We start from the raw sequence: 21858 nt of genomic DNA on the forward strand, positions 1-21858 counted from the left end.
AAATTGGACCAATATATCATATTGCTGTCATAGGACCGATCGGGCGAAAATCTAGTCTTAGTATGAAAATCTTTTATGTTTATGAGACATTGTAACCAATATGATAGAATATGCGTTTAAGTTAACTAAATATTTTTTAATTTTTTCCATTATTAGTTTTTGCCATAGTAAGTACGGGGTGTCCGACAGTCGAGTATGCGCGACTGTAGCACCGGCCGACTAGTTTTAACAGCGACAATTAGAGAATCTGTTATCATGTAATTTTGTTAAAGAAAAGAATTGTTGTTTATTTGATGGCGTTCGCAACTTATCCCCAAGGTTGCTCAAATCTTTATTGAATGCGAAGGAATTTATTTTAAATGTTAACTTAAAAAAAATCAATAAATCCCCTGAAAATAATAAAAGCATATTCACGCTTGCTAAATTCATTATTGAGATTTGAAATACGTTCAAAAATTAAAAATAGATTTTTTTGCGATTGCTTTGTAACGCCGCTTACTTGATGCATCTTGGGGGTGGCATTCTCAATAAATGCTTCAATCATTTCCTTTGCTTCCATAGTTATCTTTGCTTCTAATTCATCCCTAATACCGGGAGCACAATTGTTTAAAACTTTGTAAACTTGCTCTCTATGCGGCAAGTTCACGTAAAGTAAATATGAAAAATCCTTGAACTCGTCGTCGGTTAAAGTATCTAGCTTTTCCCTAATTAAACCGACCAAAATCTTTAAATTCTTCAATTCTGTTCCATTGACTGCATCGCAAGATATAATTGTTTCTACTTCAATCATAAAGTACTTCATATAGCTGCGCTGCATTTCGAGATATGTCTCCTGAGCCAAGTTTTTTACTTCAATCAGGAAAGCTCTGTCCTCGTATTTTATGAGCTTAGATCTTATAAACATAAAGATATTTTCACTTCCATTCTTCACAAAATAATCGAAGGATTCAAAGAAAATTATATCAGATTGTCTTGTAGCATCGGTCACTTCTTGCAATATGGGACTGGCCTCTTTCTCAAATGATTTTAAGATTTTGCTGTTGCTCTGTACATATTTAACATGTTTATCTCCAAAAGCACCCTTTGTACATCTGTTAAGACTTTCTTGTAGATCCTTTTTAGGAATGTAGTGGTCATAAGACTTTGGAAGACTGTCCGCAAGTTTATCAACGTAGTTTAGTATTTCATTTTCCGTTATATTAAACCTTTCAGCATTCGACAAATCGAGCCAGTGTTGCCACTTTTCCAATTCAGTCTCATTCGCAGCCTTACAATCTACAACTTCCTTGGCTGCATATGTGCAAAATTCAAGTTTGTTTTGCATTATTAATTTGTACGTGTTCTCACACAGCAGTTCCACCTGCTTAATAAGCGACAAATCCTCCTGCGGTATGGCACTCACAAAGCTCTACATTGGGAGGTGAATTAGCTTAATATATTTCCAAACAATTGCAATTGTCGTAGTTACCCATAATGTAATTTGTATCAGCAGTAAACGACGCATCCTCGTGAAAACTTTAACTGAACTGTAGACATCATTGAAAGGTGTATTCCTTATATACCTGCTTGGGGGACAGCTTCATGTTGTATGTGAATACAGATATGTAATTGCAATACCCATTAACCTTGAAATGCCTGATATTATAAGCTAGAATACAAAATACAAATACGTATATTTTTAGCGGGGTTTTTATTATAATTTTGGTTAAGATCGAAAAACGAGTTGATGAATTCTAAAATAATTTTTTCTATTTATAGCTGCGAATGATTTAAATGCGTATAGTGTCCATTGGAGCGTGATACCGCTGGCTACAGGGTATCTGTTTGTCAATCACTTTCAAGTAGAACATTCTTCATTTGCAGGAAAAGTGGCCGGTTTCTCGTCTGCAACACGTCAAGTTGCCCCCCCTCAAATTTCTTCTACATATTCAAATCGGCAAGTTAGTTGCATACTAGTTTTTTTTTGCATAAAACTACTGTAATGGTGGCTTTCTTTTCAGTTGCAAACCATTAATCCCAAAACTGGTTAGATTATGAAAGTGATATTATTTTAAGTGATTTTATCTTAAAATTGAATGAAGCAACTGACAAACTAGTCAGAATGGGAGCAGACAAGCCCCTGATAGGCCCCGAACCGTTTTATGGTATAGGGAAACACTTAATCCGGGAGTACCTGCGTAAAGACGAGAAACGACTAACACAGTCGCATTGGGCGGAGACCACGGGTCCCAGACAAGCCAAACACCTTCTAAGCAACTACAACCTAAAGAGATTCAAACAAGTAATCTCATTGGGGAAGTATAGACTCAGGATACTCACCGGTCTACTGACATGGCATTGTAGACTGAGAAGTCACTTATCTAAACTTGGAATTGTAAGTAGAATTAATGGAAGAGCTATAGGCTCAAAAGGGGGCACAATAAAATTTATATATGTTTTACTTAATTAAAATATTTTATTAATCTAAATTTTAACCCGAATAGTGCTGAGCTACTTTGTTTCGATCTTTTTTATGAAACTTTCAGGACTTACATTCTTTGTTTTCGGCTGTGACTATATGGTCACGATAGCAACGTTAGCGGAGAGGTTTTCTTAATACAACAAAATACAAATATTTCCGAAAAAGTAAAATAATCAATAATATAGAAAAATACACTACTTTGATCACCTTTATCTCCGAGACTATAAGAGTTAAGGCAACCAAATTGGGGGACAATAATCTTAGAATGTTGACCATCATTAAGTTATTTTTTTAATTTGATCACACCCTCGTAAATTACATAAAATCTAACAACAAGAGCAATTGTAAGGCCTTACAGCCTTACGTCTTAGCACACATGATGGTGAATTGTGATGAATTTCATAAACGAATTTCATCGGGATCGGTTAATAAACAGAAAATATATTAAAGAAGATATGTTTTTTTTAGACCCCGTACTTAAAAAAAGTAAAAGTTTGTTTTAAAGAATATGTGCGTAACAGGCAGAACCTATAAAATTTTTATATTATACTTTATTTTGTTCGTCACAAAATTGGATATCAACTATTTTGGGGCTGAAAAAGGCTTTCGTCACTAGACTTTAACCTCATGTAAAGGTTATTTTTTTGATAAAATATTAAAAAAAAAATGTTCATGGCCCTATTAGCTGCAATCACTAAAATTTTACCCCTTCTACCTTCACCCCCTTATCTCGTGAACCAGGTGAGTTAACAATTATTTTAGTGTGCTATTTTGTGAGCTAGGATTTACCCTTTCGATCGGTATATAACTCGATTGATCGGACAGTCGTAGCAAATTTTCCATACTAGCTGTATATATTGCTAGTCGCCTCTCGCACCTTTCGTGCTGCTTTCGTCACAAGCGCGGACTGCCGTCCGCAGCGAAGGATGAGAGAAAAATTTATATATTTTCCGGTGTTATTATTATAATTCAGGTTCGATCAAGCTCGAACGTTGACTCGTACTCGTAATGATGTTTCCACTTTGGTTCAGCGATCGGGCCGTGCGACCCGAGCGTTTGATTCGAACGTAGTAGTTCTGGAGTCGTAATCGAGTTGACTTGTTCAGAAAATGTGCGATACAGATCACGCACTCTGAAGCGCTTACGCTGACAATGTTATGTATTTAAATTTGTATAAAAAGAGTGCTTTATTTTAGAGGTAAACAACTTCGAATTATAATAAAACATAAGAAAATCGTTTTAATGTCAGTCAATTTGGCTTTATTAAAAGGATAATTTTATGCCATTAATGTTTAAATATGATTTCCGGCATGTGACCGCTGCGGCTGGCTACACTGAAAAAAAAGACCAACTTCTAAAATCAAGAACATTCATCTTAAATATTTTGTTCTTAAAATAAGATTATTTTAAGACCAAATTACTAAAACTAAGATTATTAATCTAAAAATTCTTAAAATCTTCATATAAGAATAAAAATCTTAAGTTTTTAGGAAAGTATAAATAGGTACTATTTCGTATCAAACAAATGATGGCACCGTGGCTCTCTGGTTAGAGAGGCCGCTTCAAAGCAGTAGGCGGCGGTAAAACAAATTAAAATAACATTTATAAAATTACTAAAACAGAATAAAATATAAATAAATCAAAATTTAAAAATAAAAAAATAATTTTCAATTATTTTATTTTTTGATTTTAATTTTAAGAACATTTATTCTTAAAATAAGAACTTGGTCTTATTTAAAATGTTCTTAAAATCAAGATGTGTTCTCTTAATTCAAGAATTTGATGTTCTCGACGCATTTTTTAGACCAAAAATCTTAGTTCTGAGACCAAAATCTTGATTTTAGAACATTTTTTTTATCAGTGTATATAGCCAAGTGCGCGATATCTCATCCACATTCATGGCATCCAATTCGGGAACAAAATTGTCGGTTATCATGGCTCTCCACCGGTTTCCATTAAAGGTAACTGACTCTCCAGTATCATTTCGGAAAAAGTATGGCCCAATGGCTCCACCAGCCCATAGAGCATACCAAGCAGTCAGTTTTTGTGGATGTAATGGCGTCTCAAGCGTCTTATGTGGATTATTTTCACTCCAAATGCGGCAATTTTGCTTGTTGACGTAGCCATTCAACCAAAAATGAGCCTCATCACTGAACAAAATTAAAAATTTTTAAAAATTACACCTTAAGTTTCGTCAAAATTTTTAAATAAACCTTACAATTAACTTCTATAAATAAATTAATAATAATTAGTGTCTTTCGTTTAATTAACTTAAAAAATGCAGTCAGTAAAATGTTTAAAGCATAACTTAAATTTAAAGTGCATAAATAATATTTATTATTAATAACACATTTTTTTAAATATTTTCAACATAAAATAATTCATATATTTTCAATTATTATTTCTTTGTCATACAATTTATTTTGCCATTCAATAATAATTTTAATACTAACTAACTAACAAGGGTACAAAAATAAACATACGCGTATGTATATGCATAACCAAACCATGCGCACAGCCATACGCATACCCATACTTATACCCATACCCATTTAGATACCCAAAACCGATACCCATGCTCATACCCATACCCATATTGCATACCCAAAAGCCGACACTCGTTCGCATACGCATACCCATACCCGTTCGTGTACCATTATCAATCTGATCGTTTGAACAAAATGAGTAAGCATCAAATTAAGTTAGCCTGCCGGCTCGATCAATACTCGTGGTTGAACAAAAACAAACGAACACAAACGGTCATGAACACAAACGGGCAATGTGTTCGAACTGAGCGTTCGAGCCGAGCGTTCGAACCGAGCGCTCAGCTCGAACGGTCCGCTCCTGTCGCTTAACCAAAGCGATAAAATCATAACGAGTTCGAGTCAATGTTCGAGAATGATCGAACATTTCATACCCGTTGCAGTTCTCTGGTACATTAGGGTGGAGTTAATTAGACTTTTTTTTATTTTCGAAAACGCTGTATCATCAATGGATGACACGATATAAAAGCAATATCTGTAAAAAAAATCCATTTTTTTAGGTCATTTTTGGGATTTTGGGGAATCGGTCAAAATAGGAATTTACTGACTGCATTTTTTTAAGTAAATTAAACGAAAGAAACTAACTATTATTAACTTATTTCTAGAAGTTAACTTTAAGGTTTATTTAAAATTATTAACCAAACTATATGTAGTTGTAAATTTAATTTACCTAATCCTAAAAGTTATTCTTATTAAAGCAAAAAGTGAAATTTTATATTTTCTTAGACCTGTACTATACATACTATTTCTTTTATATACACATTTTAGTGTAAAAGTAAACACCGCGCGTGCTCGCTATTGGGCGCTCTGTCGAACACTAGTTAAACACAGGCACTCAAGCTCATACCCATACCCATTTAGATACCCAAAACCGATACCCATGCTCATACCCATACCCAAACCTGATTGCAAACCCAAAAGCCGACACTCGTTCGCATACCCATACCCGTGCTTGCATACCCATACCCAAGCATACCCAAGCTGGAAATATACCCAAACCAAAACTTGGCTTTGGGTATCGTGACAAAAGAACCTCAATGAGTAGTTCGTAAACAAATATTCACGCTCGATACTCGATCGTAAACAGAGAGGCGCGAAACCCGATCGAACACGTTGCGCCCGAGCCGCTGAGTTGATTTGGTAGAGCTTTTTGCACACATGACCGATCATACTCGAACATACCCATTGCAGCTCTCTGATATACACATACATGTATGTACTTAAGTATAAGCAGCTTATAATTAATTATACACAAATATAAACGTTTTAAGCATATATACTTTTTGCATTTAAAGGGTGTTTCTTGTAGAGGTTGGGTTTTCGAGTAGAGATAAAGCTGACATTTTTTGCTAAATCTGGCAGCTCTAGTGTCATTTATGTTCAGTTTGATTTGCCATTTTATCATGAACAAGTTGACAAAAGAACTACGCTTTTTATATTAAACTTTATTTTTTTGTCACAAAATTGGATATCAGAAATTTTTTGAGCTGGAATATGCTTTTGTCACTAGACTCTTACATCGTGTACATGTTTTTTTTTATGGTTTCTTCTACACTCATAATTTAGATATTAAATTGAAAATCGATCGTCACAAAGTTGGATATCAGAAGTTTTGTGTCATCTAGACATTTACTTCGTGAAGAGGTTTTTTTTTAGAAGATATATTTTGTTTTTGTTTTATAAAGTAATTTTCTTCCTTCACCACACACCTTTCGATCTCCACAATGAAACAAGTCCAATAGCGTGTGAGCAATCTGAGAAGATAACAACGTTGGATCTCACTTTCCCCTTGACGAAAAAGTTCTAAATGCTATAGAAATTTTGATTTTAGGTCTTGTGGTCTCTAAGACAATCACTTGCTTTCAAACGCCACAGGTTTTCGTTGGGTGAATTTCACTAATGTTCTGTGGTTCTCATATCTTTGAAAAACATAAGACGTAATTTCTTAATACAGGCATTTTCACAGAACGGTCACTAAATGATAAATTAAGTTTTTCTATATTTTTGACCGTTTTTTTTTTAAATGGACCTCCAAAATAAAGAGTATGTAGTAAAACTTTTATTTGACAAAATCTCTTTTCAGCTTTACAAAGTTAGTGAAAATGCAATGAAAACACTACAATTCTGATATAAAAGTTGTTTATGTTAATTACTAAAAAATTTAATATAAGTATGTCAATTTATGCATTCATCAAATCTCAATAAAACATACAGCAACTTAAGTTATGTCACGTCGATGTATCGTTCCTATGGCAGCTATACGACATAGTTAACCGATTTAACAGACGGACATGGCTCAATCGACTCGGGTATAGATCATAATCAAGAATATATATACTTTGAGGGGTCTGCATGTAACAGGCAGAAGGGGACGGCCTGTTACATGCATTCTGCCAAACACATTATACCCTTTTTTGCCCATTTTTAATGGGCTCTGGGTATAAGAAACGGAAAAGGATTAAAAATTAAAATGACATTTTGCTAATGATTCTACGTAACGTAACGTCATCGAAAATTTTTTCGTATATATTTTAATCCAAAATATCGATTGTTTTCATCTTAATCACCAAATATATTTAAACTGTTTGGCAATTTAAATGTAAAAAATGTAATAATTTGCCTTTTTTGATTATGTCTCATTTTGGCGAACGAATGCTTACTAAAAACCGGATTGCATATATATTAAAATATGTGATGTGAGGAGATTTTATTTATTAAATACAGTAGGCAACAAAGTTGACTTTATTTTCTAGTATCATAAAACACACTCATTTTTTTTTACATATGGAACCCAAGATAACAAAAAACAACTTTTAAAATTTATCTATGGTAGAGATAACTTTTAAAAACCATAATTTCTCATTAACCAAGATTTTCTGAATTCAAAAATGGATAGCTGTAAAACCGCTGGCTAGAATGTTAAACGGTGTATTACGAATATATTCATTGGGTTTCAGAAAATGTAAGCAGATAAAAAATAACCAAAATCCAATACTTTTATAATATTATTATAAACATTATTCTTTTAGGCTCTTCATCTTTTCCAAGTAGTCCGCATTTAAATATAAAATATGCCTCACACTTCTACTACCCCTTGAACCATTGAGATACCAATACAAAACATTTAGTAAATCAAATTTTATAACAATTACGAACTGCAAATTAAATCAGGCAGACAAAGTTGACAAATCAAACTAATATATCAAAATAGCGAAATATCAAATGGTTGGGAACGGATTTGGGTTTGGCAACAGGCTCGGGTGCTGATAGAATCGTTGAAAATGCCAGCAAATTACAAGCTGCCCCCTCATGAAAATCATCATGTGCACATATTTCGATGTAATTTAATATGTGGCACGCGTTTGTGAAACTTTTTTTTTTGTAGTTGTTATTCACAGGATATGCTCCGACTCTCAGCACTCGGCTCGACAGTGGCACAATTGTTGGCAATGAGAGCAATTGTGTTGTGTGTGTTGAGAGGGCACATTGGGTAGGTGGAAGGTGGTAAATGGCAAGGGGTAGGGGGATGTTGAATTGCTGGCAACTGGTAATTGTATTTGTTAGTGCTCTAATTATTTGGGGAGGGGGCAAAAGGTTACTATGCCTAGGATAACAACAAGAGGCATTTAATAAGCAATGCCCTCGAAAAACTGAAAAGTCCCTCGAAACGTGCTAAAACTTTGAGCTCTGTTAAAGGGCGGACAAAAGGTTCCGCCCAGCGTTTAATTGACTAAAGTTCCAGCTCTTCAGCGGGTTATGTAGAGAGCCTACAATTAAGATTGTTGCGATTTGTTGCTCTATATAATACTGTACAGGCATTTTAAACCATAATTTATACTATCATTGTTATATCTTGTATATTGGGTAATGAATACAAAAGTCTATCAAGATCATTTGTATATAACATATATGACAGTGTCAATTTAAATAAACACTGCTTATAATCTTAAATTTCTAATAGTTATTTAAGATTCTAGATCTTAAACACCCATTAGTTTCTCGATCGAAGGAAGTGGAAGGAAGCCTGTGACCTGACAGCAAGGATGTTGCCACTTGTTTCAAGACCCTTCTCTCGAATAAACAAAGTACCCCTAGCTGAGAAAAGTTTACATTACTCGTTTCAGAAGTTAATTTACCGAGAATCAAACTCAATTGCGGATGCAACATTCGAGGCATCTGAGAAGCCGACGCCATTCACGAACTGTAACCTGATCTTTGACACACTTCAGCTTTGATTTCAGGGAATTATGCAAAAAAAAAAAAAACCGATCGAAACCAGACTGAAAACAATGCGACGTCCTCGCATCTCAAAAGGATTTGCCATGCAAACTGACACAAAATGTTGTAATTGCCATAAGACAGACGACCCGTGGAAGTGGCACCCCTCCCGAGTTAACCGCAAATTGCCATGCAATACGATGCTACATTTTTATTATTATAAAAATCAGGCTTAGCACGTCTGATAGACACGTGCAGCGGCATTGTTAAGAATTAAGTTCCGCAAAATACTTCTCAAACTACGAAAATCAATAGTAATTACAACAAAAAGGAATAAAATAAAAGGACTTTAGAAATTGTCTTAGAATGGACTTTAAACATTTTTAACACATTCGCTCTTCCGCACGTTCATGTCAAATGAAGAACAATAGAACTGAAGATGTCAGTTCCGGGGCGCTGATTAAGTGCCCCCAACAGGCAGCTTTCGTCAGATACTATGCACACTACGTTGAAGACGCACTCCTGCATTACGGAGCTCAATGGTAGAATGCAAAACATACCTGGGCCCTTAGATGAAAACAGAATGACAGAGATTTAAGCTAAAGCGACTAATTGCATGACATAAATACACTGGGACAAATTTAGTTTGCAATTGTAAATGAAAAGCTTCAAAAGTGTTTATTTGAAATGTAATAGTTTGCATCTCACGGAAAGAAAGGAGGAACAGATTTATAACATAGCATGAAATTATTGTAATTTATTATAATAACATTTTTATTAAAATTATTTATAATTATAAGAGTATTTTAATGTGAAATCTATAGAAAGATTTTAAATTTACTCTTTATGAATATTGCTTTATTTAAAACCAGGAATTAAATTCGTAATCGTAACCGCAACTCCTAACCGGTATTAACCGCTTCAAATTGGTAGCCGTAACTGAAACCCTATCGGAAACAAGTGTTTTTTATACCGAAACCGAAAATCCGAAATTAATCAAACGGAAATAACCAGCTAGTAACCGATTCATGTATAACGGTTAGTTTTGGTTAAGTCAATCATTAAATTCATTTGATAATTGGTAATCAACGATTTTCAAACTAATTTTGATTTTAAAGTTGAATATTCATATTATCAACTAGTTTTTTTTTTAGAAAGCAAACAAGTTTTGAACATTACATTTCCACCATACATTTCGTTTTTTATGTGAACCGAAATCATATCGGTATTTTGAAACTGAAATATAGTACACTGAAAAAATAGACCAAATTTCTAAAATCAAGAACATTCATCTTAAAAAAAGATTATTTTAAGACCTAATTACTAAAACTAAGATTAATAATTTAAAAAATCTCAAAATCTTAATATAAGATATAAAATCTTTAATTGTTAGCAAGGTATAAATATGTACTATTTTATGTGAAATAATTGGTGGCCCCGTGGCGCTCTAAATAGAGACATTACTTTAGTTGTGAAGCAGTAGGCGCCGGTTCGAATCCCATTAGTAACAAATTAAATTAACATTTATAAAATTACTAAGACCGAATTAAATGAGTATATAAATCAAAATAAAAAAAAAAAAACATAAATATAAAAAATCATTTTTATTTTTTAATTTTAAGAACATTTACTCTTAAAATAAGAGTTTGGTCTTATTTGAAAAAACAAGACATGTTCCCTTAATTTAAGATTTTCATGTTCTCGACGCATTTTTTAGACCAAAAATCTTATTTCTTAGACCAAAATCTTGATTTTAGAAAATTTTTTTTATCAGTATACAAAAATTAGTAACCGATAAGAGATTTTGATTGACTGAGAACCCAAAACCAAAATACAAACTTGCCGAAACACTAACTTAAACCGATATTCGATTCGACTTAATACCCTGTTTTAAACACAATAACAAGAACTCGAAAATCTGTAAGAAAGCAATTCATATATTAAAAATTGTAATTGTATCGCCTGTTTGACGTCAGTGTAATTGCCTGTAGAGTTACGCTGCTCTGTATAGATAGCGTTCTCTATATTCATACATATGTATATACATCTAATGTGCCCGCTTTAGGGCTTTAACCTAATAATGATGTTCGACTTACTTTGCGTGACTTATTTTATTAATAAAACGAGCAAATTTGTCTTGCTTTTTGGTCGCATCCATGACATAAACACACATACAGACTGCTCGTTGCTGTCGTTATTGTTTTTCACACACACACATACACATACACTCAGAAAAGCTTCTCCTACCCCTAGCCATACATATTGCTTGACGCTGCGCACAGGACAAGGACAAACAGTTGTTGGTCTGGCAACCCCAAAGCGCAAAGCCTTATGATTGGCTGCGCAAAGGCGAAAGACACACCCTCTGGTGACGAGTCCGTTAGCTGCTGTTTTTGGTGGACTTTTATTTTCGGATGGGTCGTGTATGGCTATGCCAAGTGATTGAATTACTGACAAGTATTTTGTGCCTAATTGCCTCAGCTTAGTCTACCAGAGGAGATATGGACTGAGGGGTGGGGTAGGAGTAGGTGAAGAGGAAGGGGACAAAATGAGGCTTCATTAGGCGCAAGTCGTTGATGAGGTACAGTTGTACAAGCATGTGAATAGCGCCTTTAGCAGCAGCAGCAGCTAACTGTCAATGCCTCGACATAATATTACGCATACGCCGCATAAGCCAGCCAGGCAGACAAGCAGACAGTCACCGAGACAGAGAGTCTGGTAGCTCCGCCATCAATCAATAAATTAATTATAATAATTGTGGCATTTAATGAATTTAATGCATGCACATCAAGTCAACAACACAATGGCGGCCATGACACGTTAATTATGGGCAAAATGGCGACTGCAAACCGCCAAAGTCAGCGTAGCGTCGCAGTCGACAGCGGCAGCAGCAGAAGCAAACGGCAGCGACAGCGAAAACGGTTGCAACTGTTGGCAATTTATATATTTGCGGTTAGCAAGGACCAATTGAGCAAAGATAACCCAGTTAAATCAGAATGAATATCTATATATATTGGGATACATATAAAAATATATATACATATGCATCTGTGTATCTGATAAATAGGTAAAATGCCAGCATTATGGCTAGAAATCAAGCGCTGCAAATGGCTAAATTGCATTGTCGTTTGAGCTGACTACTTGCGTGGTAGAGTAGTTGACGTAGTGCGAGGGAGACAACCATATGCTATACATGCAAATGGGGGTGTGTTTTTATACACACATACAAATACACATATATAATATGTATATGTTGACTTTTTGGGCGCCTCTAAGCGACAGCATGAGCACCGCAACAACTGCATTGGCAACTTTGGGGGTGAGTTGTGTGTCGTGTGTTGCAAGTCTGGCATGATGTTGCCCCTTTCAGCTCAGCTCAGGGCCTGGGCTTGTCGTTGCTCGTTTAGAGCGATTTGCTGGTTGATGTGCGGTGATTGCTGCAAACTCAACGCGACCGTCAACGAGTAAACAACATAAGCGCGACGGCAATACCAGAACATCTACCAAAGCAGGACATGTCAGCGCTTAATGAGAACAGTGCCAGCGCTAACGCCAACGCCCGAGCCGACGCCAGCCCAGTAACAACATCAGCATCAGCATCAGCAGCGGCAGCAGCGACTGTTGCCAATAGTAAAAGCCCCGCCACAACGACCACAATGTTAGCCACAAAAACGCCATTTTCCATTGAGCATATATTATTTCAAAATTTAAATACAGCCAGCAACAACAACAGCCATAACAAAAACAACAACAATAACAGTAGCAACAACAATCAAAAGTTCAACAAATATACAGTGAAAAGTGCCAGAAGTAGTGGCAGTTCCAATACAAATGCCAATAACAATTCCATCTCGACATCAAGTGCCAGTGCATATGATAATAATAAATATCCAAGTGCCACATCTGCGACGGTGTCCAATCGACCAGCAATCAGTCCCAGCCATTCAACGTCGGCGTATGCCAGCGAGGATTATGTAAAGTCCTTGCACAGCCAACGGTACTTAAATCAAAATACAATTATCGCTTGATATTAAGAATCAATCTAAATTAGCATATTACTCAAATTGCAATCTTATCTTATCACTTATCTCGTCAATTTTAATTTTAGTTTGATTCAATTTCATTTCAAGTAACTGCTTTAAAAATAACATTAACCAACTTATTTAGAAACCAAAAATTATTTTACTTTTTTAATATAATTTCAACTGCTTAAGGTCTTTAAAACAAGTTTAATAAGATAAAATATTCATATTAACTTTATACGAGACTTAAGATATAAATATTTGCGTGCATTGCTTTGCTCAAATCAATTAATTACTATCTGTATGTATATGAATTTAACCAAAAACTACAATTTTTTTAAAATTTTTTTCTAAAAACACTTTCAAGTTGCTTATTTAAGCAATTCACACATGAATTTACTCACTATAATGGGCACAGACATTTGAGTAAATTGAATTATCCCATTATTATGCCGGTTTTCTTAAAATTTTAGTTCCAAACTGGAGTTTATCTATTATAACGTATATATGACGAAATCCCTTTTCCGGCATAAAAAATAAATATAAAAAAAACCCAAGAAAACACTTCAATTTTGATATACAATTTCGAAAAAGAGAATATACATAAGTATATAACCTTATGCATACTTATTAAATTATATTTAAAATCATCGAGAAATTTATGTAACGTACTTGTAATTTTAATTCCAAAAAAAATCGACAAAAGCTTTTCAAATTCAAAAGCCTCTAAAACTAACTTACATTACAGTTTTGCGTTTTTCAATTCCAATTCAAAACCAACTTTAATTTTTGTACCTCAGCGTCATCACATATTTTTCCTTATACCTTTTAACAAAGTTGTGGAAATGCCTATATATATATATGTGGGCTCCAAATATCTCTAAAGCTTTTCAACACAGTTATTTTAGAAACAATCAAACGAAATTTCGGTGTTTCTGAAATGTGAAAGATTCAATCAATTAATTTAAAATTTGTGAAGTAAATTATTACAAAATTCAGTTTAATATAAAAATTTTAAATAAAACTATAACTTAATAAAAAAAATTTTTTTTAAAATTGGCACTATGCACTGTGCGCAAAAAGGGTAAGCTTCTTTGTACATAAAAATTAGTTTTTGCTAATTATTTTATTAATTTATATTTTTAAATAAAATTTTTGTATTAAACTGAATTTTGTTCGTCACAAAATTGGATATCAGAAATTTTGGGGCTAGAAATTGCTTTCGTCACTAGACTTTTACCTCGTGTGGAGGTTTAAGCTACACAAGCGCCCTTGAACACACCTTTTCAAAGATATATAGAACATATCTGTAGCTTGTATAGTTTAGAAATACCGTTTTCCCGCTAAGCTAGCGGTTTTTTTTAAAAAGTCCAGCTATCGGATCTGGATGAACGAGGTATTAATCGACTCGTATTTTTAATAACCGCCCCATTTGCTGCAATCATTTAAATTTTGCCCCGCCCACTAACACCCCCTTATCTCACGACCCAGGTGAGTTAGAAAATGTATGCCATTTTGTAAGTTAGGACTAGACCTTTCGATCGGTATATAACTCGATCTGATCGGACAGTCATAGCAAATTTTCAAAATTAGCTGCATATATTTCAGTCGCCTTTCGCACCCTTCGTGCTGCTTTCGTCACTAGCGCGAACTGCTGTCCGCAGTAGAGTTGTATCGAATCGTTCGGACTAAGATCTATTGAACTAATCCCTAAAGTGAACTAACGAGCTAAATCCCTGATTGTAGGTCATTTAGTTTAGTAAATAGATCCCAATAAATTTCCTTGGTTGATTCGAATCCCATTACTCTCGCTAGAGACACACTGTTAATAATATATATTAATTATGGTTTTAGATTTTAGATTTTTTTTTTTTTCATAAAATAAATATTAAATTCATAATTTTATAAAAAATTAGTAAATTGTTTGATAACAGATATAAAAATTAAAGCCTAAATGAAATTCTGTTTCATATGGTAATTTGTTATAAACAAATATAAACTTCCTGAAATCAATTTCAATGCCATGGTAAGCGTTCCTCAAACAAACTCAGTTGAAATCTATTCACTGAAGGAACTATATGGGATCTATTCACTGAACGAACGAAGTATATGAAAGATTAGTGCGTTCATCGAAAATTGAACTACTGAACTAAATCCTTCAATTGATCTACGATGAAGAACTCTAGTTGTTAAACAAAGTATCTGCAGTGATACTTAAAACCCATAATTTTCGTAATATGTATTTATCCGATCTTGATGCGACTAAGAAGAATATAATATACAAATAAACAAGAACGCTAACCATTAAATAGAACGTGCACTCAGATAGACGGCTGTTGCTGCTGATCAAGAATATAAATTCTTTATATTCTTCTTCTTCCTGCTACTTTAAACCGAGATTAAAATCAAAATGTAAAAATCGAAGAAAAAAATCCATAAAATCCATACGTCCGTTTATTAAAAATTTTATATCGATTCGATGACAATTTCAACTTTTAAATTTGTATACTTTAGTATATAAAATAGAATTATAATGAAGGTAAAATTCGACTCCGGCGTGATTTTTACTCAAGCGGTTGCTAAGCTCGTAAATTACAAAGTTAATTCATTTAGAAAAGTTCCGATTGAGGGTCATTTTTTTTGGTCGTGCATTAAAAATTGATCGACGGAACTTAATTCTTCAAATCAACTTCGATTGGAAATCTCCAATGTGTTGTGGATTTCTCAGGAAAATCTATTTTATTCACTTGAGTGATTGTCAAAAAAAATCTAGTTAGTTAAAGTAGTTTAAAATTGCATCCGCGAAGATCGAGCTGTAGATTTGTCGATATATTTTCACATAACTATCTCTACAAGCAACAAGAAAGAAATGTAGTACCCATTCTTGTTTATTGTTATATATATTTATATAGGTCATTATAGAGAAGTCCTATTTAAAACTAGTCGGAATGGCTTTAGTCGAGACCCCAATTATAGGAATATCTGGTACATACTTTTAGAAGCTTGTATTGCTTTAATTATTAAAACCCTTAATTAGCCATTACTGTAATTGACCGATCTTGCAGCGATTAAGTGGGATAATAGATAATCATAATAGATAACGATAAGTGACCACAAAAAACATGTTATTTGAAAAACTGTAGGTGCGGCGGTCTTTCGCGGTTTTCGAGGACGGAAGGGGGCTTGGCAAAAATGTAAAACATACTTGACCTGCTCCAACGTCATTGAAGTCTGTGTGTCAAATTTGGTTGCTCTATCTCTAATATTCTCGGAGATCTAGGCGCTCACACAGACGGACATGGCTATATCGACTCGGCTGTTGATGCTGATCAAGAATACATATACTTTATAGAGTCTGAGATGCTTCCTTCTCACTGTTACATACATTTCAACGAACACATTATACCCTTTTACTTATTTTTTAAATAACATGAATAAAAACTAGATTGCATAGAATCAGACGCGAAGAAGGAAATTTTTATTTCGACTCAGCTCGTCGTCCCGTTAGTTGACCACCGCTTCTTTAATAAGTTTCACATTTTTAAACAAAGAAAAAATTATAGCATTTTAAGCTACTGAAATCAATTGCTTTTGCGTTAGAGAAAATGTCGAAAACTCGACTATTGCGTAATTGATTTTAAAGTACTTTAACTCGACATTTTTCTGACTCACTGGATTTTGTTCATTGTTGTTATATTGCAGAATTATTTTCAGTACTTAATTTTTTATTGAACAACCATTTTTTTTTATTTATTTATATTTTATAGATTTTCGATTTTACATTTCGATATAAAACTCCACTCAATCAGGGGTGCCACAGAAATCGAAACCAACGGTGAAAAAAACTCCATACATTTTTTATAGATTTTGGGCTAGTTTTGATTTTTGTGGCACCCATGCATATTTGGATTAAGAACTCGAGCTTTAATAGTGTTGTATTTTGTTTGAAGATTTAGAAAATGCTCTTAAATTATAAATGTATAATTATATAAAGTCAATATTTTACAAAACTTTTAATTCTAAGTAATGAATTTTCTTTCAAGTAATTATGTATATTAAGCTAGCAGGAAAGATCACAGTAGGGCGAGTTCAACTAGGAAAAAGTTATAACAAAAAAAATATGTTAAACACATAAAATCGCATTTTAATCTAAAATATGAACCCTCTAACGGGTAAGACCGTCTGTAGACGGTCTTCCGTTTTTTTATTATAAATGGAAACTAATAAATTTTTCTTTTCGAGTTTATTTATTTTGAGTTAAGAATTGATTTTCTGACGTTTTTAAATTCACGTGATTATTTTCCAATGAACGGTTTTTTTTACAGAATTCTGTTAAACATTAAAATTGTAAAAAAAATTTAATTATAACCAAATAAATGCAGTTTCAATCGCAAAAAAAAAAAATATATATATATTGACTAAGTCCATCGATTTGTGAATTAGACTGCTAGTAGGTAATATTATTCTCTTATGTTTTGTAAAAAAATAAATACAAAAATTCAAATTGAAGTGTTGTTAAAAAGCGAAGACCATTTGTAGACGGTCTTGTCGAGTTGATAATCACAAATATAACTATTAACATGCAATTTTCTTAAATTTAAGTGTCTATTATTTATAAAATATATTAATTTATAAGCAATTTTAAAAGAACAATTGCTTGAGTTGGTAGATTCTGTAGAAGCGATCATAAGTTTAGCAGTTTTAATAGTGATGGGACTCCGATTTTGTTGTCGACAACAACACAATCTAGAAACCCAGACTATTCCGAAATGGAAAATTGGAAAATTGGATTTCTTCAAGATTTAAGCCGCTCGTACACTCAGAGCAAAAGCACTGCACTATGGTAGGATGCAGAAGCTATATATAGAAATCAGTTGCCTCCAATTAAATGAGGAATACAATAATCCCATTTTAAGGAGTCCCTTTGATGAATGGCCTTATGGGCAGTTACAGTCCAAAGACGAAGAGCAAAAACATTAAGAAAGCTATTCTACTATATGACGAGTGACTTTTCTTTAATTTCGTGACATCAGATAAAGATATGCTAATGAAATCATTTTCCAATTTGGTTGGATGAAAAGGAAAATAGCATATAGTCAATATTTTGGTAGAAGTAAATGCTCAATTTATACAAATCAGTCTCTCAAAATTCTTTTTGGGACTACTATTACAAAAATAAATATATTTTAAGACATCTAACTTAAAAAAAATACCTGTAAATAAGGATTTTTCACATATTACATATATATGATATATTTTATAATAGACACTTAAATTTAAGTAAATTGCATATTATTATGGTCTTATAAGAGATTACCAACTAAAAAAAACACTTTAGAAGCAAAAAATAGCAAAAGTTGCGTGCGTGATTTCCTTTTGATGCAAGCGATGTTTTTTTCCGCTCAAACCGAAAGGACCGTCTACAGACGTTCTGCAGTATTTTGCACCTACCGGAACCATAACCAAAACATTTGTACCGGTACGCTTTCGGCACACTTTCTTAAAAAGAGCCTATTGTAAATAATTAATTGTTTCGGGACGTTACGGAACCGAAACCGAAATTGTTATTTGTTTCGGTTGGATACCCTGGTTTAATCAATGAAATAATGCGCTTAAATTCTTAAGGTATTGATTGATTGAATGGGAGAGAAGGAAGTTATTTCTTGATTCCTAAAATGCTAAGAGAGTATTAATAATATTAGGTAATATAACCTTATTTACAGTGCCCATCAACAACGTGCTGCCGCCTCACATTATGGGCATCCGTCTTCTGGACCAAACTCAGAATCGAATTTATCACAAATGACGTCTGGACCTGCCGCACCTCCAGCCCCACCACCGCCGCCACCGCCGCCAGCACCTACAGGAAGTGGACCAAGTGGAGTTCTGTACCCTAGTGCAGGCTATAGTGATCACGGCTTCCTGCAAATGACACTGGGATATCTGTCGCCATCGTCGGGCACATACAAGTCGGTGGATCCCTACTTTTTGTCCCAAGGTATGTCCTAGGGTCCGTGTCAATGGCCATTAGCAACACCAAAAGTTTTTTGGGTGCCGAAGACAATTATAAAACAACTACTCAGTATAATGCAATTAATGTGACGCTAACTTTGCAGCCAGCTTGTTCGGAGGAGCGCCTTTCTTTGGGGCGCCTGGCTGTGTGCCGGAGCTGGCGCTGGGTCTTGGCATGGGTGTGAATGCATTACGTCATTGCCGACGGCGCAAGGCACGCACTGTGTTCAGTGACCCGCAGCTGTCGGGTCTGGAGAAACGTTTCGAGGCGCAGCGATATCTATCGACACCGGAGCGAGTGGAACTGGCGACGGCGTTAGGACTGAGTGAGACACAGGTCAAGACGTGGTTCCAGAACCGTCGCATGAAGCACAAGAAGCAGCTGCGACGACGCGACAATGCCAATGGTAAGTGGGCAAGACAACTTTCTTTGTAGAACTTTCATGCTTTTGGCCAATTAGCCGCAAGCCTTTTTGGCCCTTGGCCCGTTGCCTTTCTGACTGACGAAAGCTTTCTTAAAGTTTTCACAAATCAAATTAGCTGAAAAATTTCTCAAATTTGTGCCCTGTCTCCCCCTTCCCCAGAGCCCGTTGACTTCTCACGCACAGAGCACAGTGGCAAGCATCAAAATGAAGCCTCCAACGGATCTGGCTCCACAGACTCCAAGCAATCCAAGCTGGCAATGGGTGGGTCACAACCTTCAACCACCCAACAGCAGCAGCTGAAAATGTGCTTCCTGCAACATGGCTACTCAACGGATGACTACTCTGATTTGGAGGCCGACAGTGAGGATGACGATAACTCCAGCGATGTGGACATTGTGGGAGATACCAAATTATATCAACTTACATAGGTCACAGCTAGCTCTAGATTGTCAATAAGTTGACCATATTCAGACATCTAAATGATATAAATATGCCTAATTTACATATAGGGAGTTGTTTAATATACCCAAAATTTTCGATCATGGCCGTATTATTTTGTATATTTTGGTATCTAGATTTATACATATTAATGGAAATGTTACGATGTATAAATCCAAGGCCATATGAATTTACCACAAGCTCGTTCTTTATTGAATCGTATATATTTTTCTGCACATTTCTGGTATTTTCGTTCGGTATTATTCAGTTTGTGAATATTATTGATGTTAAGCCCGAGCTGTAACAAAAAAAATAACTATAATGATAATAATAATCTAATTCGCTATAATATTACACAAAGTTTCAAAAGATGCTATTTACTTTACCTTTTTTATTTATTAAATTTCTGCGTTCTATTATATATCTTTACAAATAATTTTACTGTAAATATTGATCGTAATTAGATCACGATGGAGCGTCAATCTAGTCACAGTTATACTTAAGAAATCTATTATCTATTAAACATTTAAAACTTATTGATTCGTATTCAAGTACTTCCAATTCTTCCCCTCTCTCTCTCTCACTCTCTTTCTCTAACAGTATCTATATGTCTTGATGTGTTAGCAAACTTAGAATTACTGCTTTTCAATAAAAAGTCATGTGCAAAATGAACGGTTCTTAAATATTTTCCATTTTCCCTTCATTGAGTTCCTGTGGGCGAGTCCGCTGGGCAATCAAATCCAATTGAGGACCAACAAAAAGTTGCCTATAATCAGGTTAAACTGCGACTTTTTTGTATAGGGTTGAAAAGGCAGCACCACGCCCACTCTCAAGCCCTGCGCATGCAGCAAAGGAAGCATGGTGAAGATGAGGGTGAAGTCCTGAAGTGCCCCTTAACAATGGCAAAATAATTGCGGGTTATTAGCAAGCCATTTAGTGAAACACTTTGTTGCAAGTCGCAACACAAAGTGGTTGCATGCTTTCAATTGATTTGAGGCATTAAGGATGCCGCTGCCATTTCCTGGATACCTATTGATACCTCCTTCAGTTGATCATATGCTTTTTGTTAAGGAAATTTCGATTAAATTCGAAGAACCCAGTCTTCTATTCGGAAATATAAATATGTAAATCCTTTGCTGCATCATAGCATGATAAGTATAAATTAAAATAAAAAAAAAATTGTTTGAGAAATTTGTTTGTTACTATGAGCCCCATGGGTTTCACAGAACTTTTAAAAATTTGTCACTTACCTTTCCGCCTCCAAAAACTACAAAAATATATTATCCCTCCACAAGCTTGAAGACAGAAAGCTTTTTTAGTCCCCGTACCTAAAATGAAGTACCCGAACTTGAGTTTGTTTTAAGGAATATGTGCGTAACAGGCAGAAGTAGGCAGACCCTATAAAGTATATATATTCTTGATCAGCATCAAAAGCCAAGTCGATATAGCAATATCCGTCTGTCCGTCTGTCTGTCCGTCCGTCTGTATGAACATCTAGATCTCAGAGACTATAAGAGCTGGAGACACCAAAGTTGGTATGAAAGTTCCGCTATATTGCAAGCAGATCAAGTTTGTTTCAGACTTTGGCGGTAAAGGGGGAGTACCGCCTAAAAACCGACATAGAGAATTTCATATCCAAATTACAAGAGCAATTTGAAAGCTTGTAACACCAAACTTGGTATGTAGATTCCTCTATATTGCAGGCAGATCAAACTTGTTTCTTTTATCGATTGGACCAC

General features: G+C 34.6%; 2 protein-coding genes across 2 annotated transcripts; one reads left to right on the forward strand and one right to left on the reverse strand.

Annotated features, from left to right (window-relative positions):
- Positions 1-292: 292 nt before the first annotated feature.
- On the reverse strand, positions 293-21386 carry LOC117780874. Its single transcript, XM_034617553.1, has 3 exons — positions 21370-21386; positions 1469-1648; positions 293-1408 (listed from the first exon to the last, which is right to left on the reverse strand). The coding sequence occupies exons 2-3, from the start codon at positions 1502-1504 to the stop codon at positions 368-370; spliced, it is 1077 nt and encodes a 358-aa protein (XP_034473444.1). The 5' UTR covers positions 1505-1648; positions 21370-21386; the 3' UTR covers positions 293-367.
- LOC117781290 (brain-specific homeobox protein) lies at positions 12738-20156 on the forward strand. The gene is made up of 4 exons (XM_034618041.1): positions 12738-13219; positions 18968-19242; positions 19361-19663; positions 19841-20156. Exons 1-4 carry the CDS (start codon positions 12738-12740, stop codon positions 20107-20109), a joined length of 1329 nt encoding a protein of 442 aa, XP_034473932.1. The 3' UTR covers positions 20110-20156.
- Positions 21387-21858: the final 472 nt, after the last annotated feature.

This window comes from Drosophila innubila (genome assembly GCF_004354385.1).
Source record: "Drosophila innubila isolate TH190305 chromosome 2L unlocalized genomic scaffold, UK_Dinn_1.0 4_B_2L, whole genome shotgun sequence".
Taxonomy (NCBI): Eukaryota; Metazoa; Arthropoda; class Insecta; order Diptera; family Drosophilidae; genus Drosophila; species Drosophila innubila.

Coding starts and splice junctions, on each gene's coding strand:
- LOC117780874 (XM_034617553.1), bottom strand. CDS start 1,504: ATGCGTCGTTTACTGCTGATACAAATTACATTATGG. Junction 1,409..1,468: donor TGATACAAATTACATTATGG/GTAACTACGACA, acceptor CTCCCAATGTAG/AGCTTTGTGAGTGCCATACC.
- LOC117781290 (XM_034618041.1), top strand. CDS start 12,738: ATGTCAGCGCTTAATGAGAACAGTGCCAGCGCTAACGCCAACGCCCGA. Junction 19,243..19,360: donor TCCCTACTTTTTGTCCCAAG/GTATGTCCTAGG, acceptor CTAACTTTGCAG/CCAGCTTGTTCGGAGGAGCG. Junction 19,664..19,840: donor ACGACGCGACAATGCCAATG/GTAAGTGGGCAA, acceptor CCCCTTCCCCAG/AGCCCGTTGACTTCTCACGC.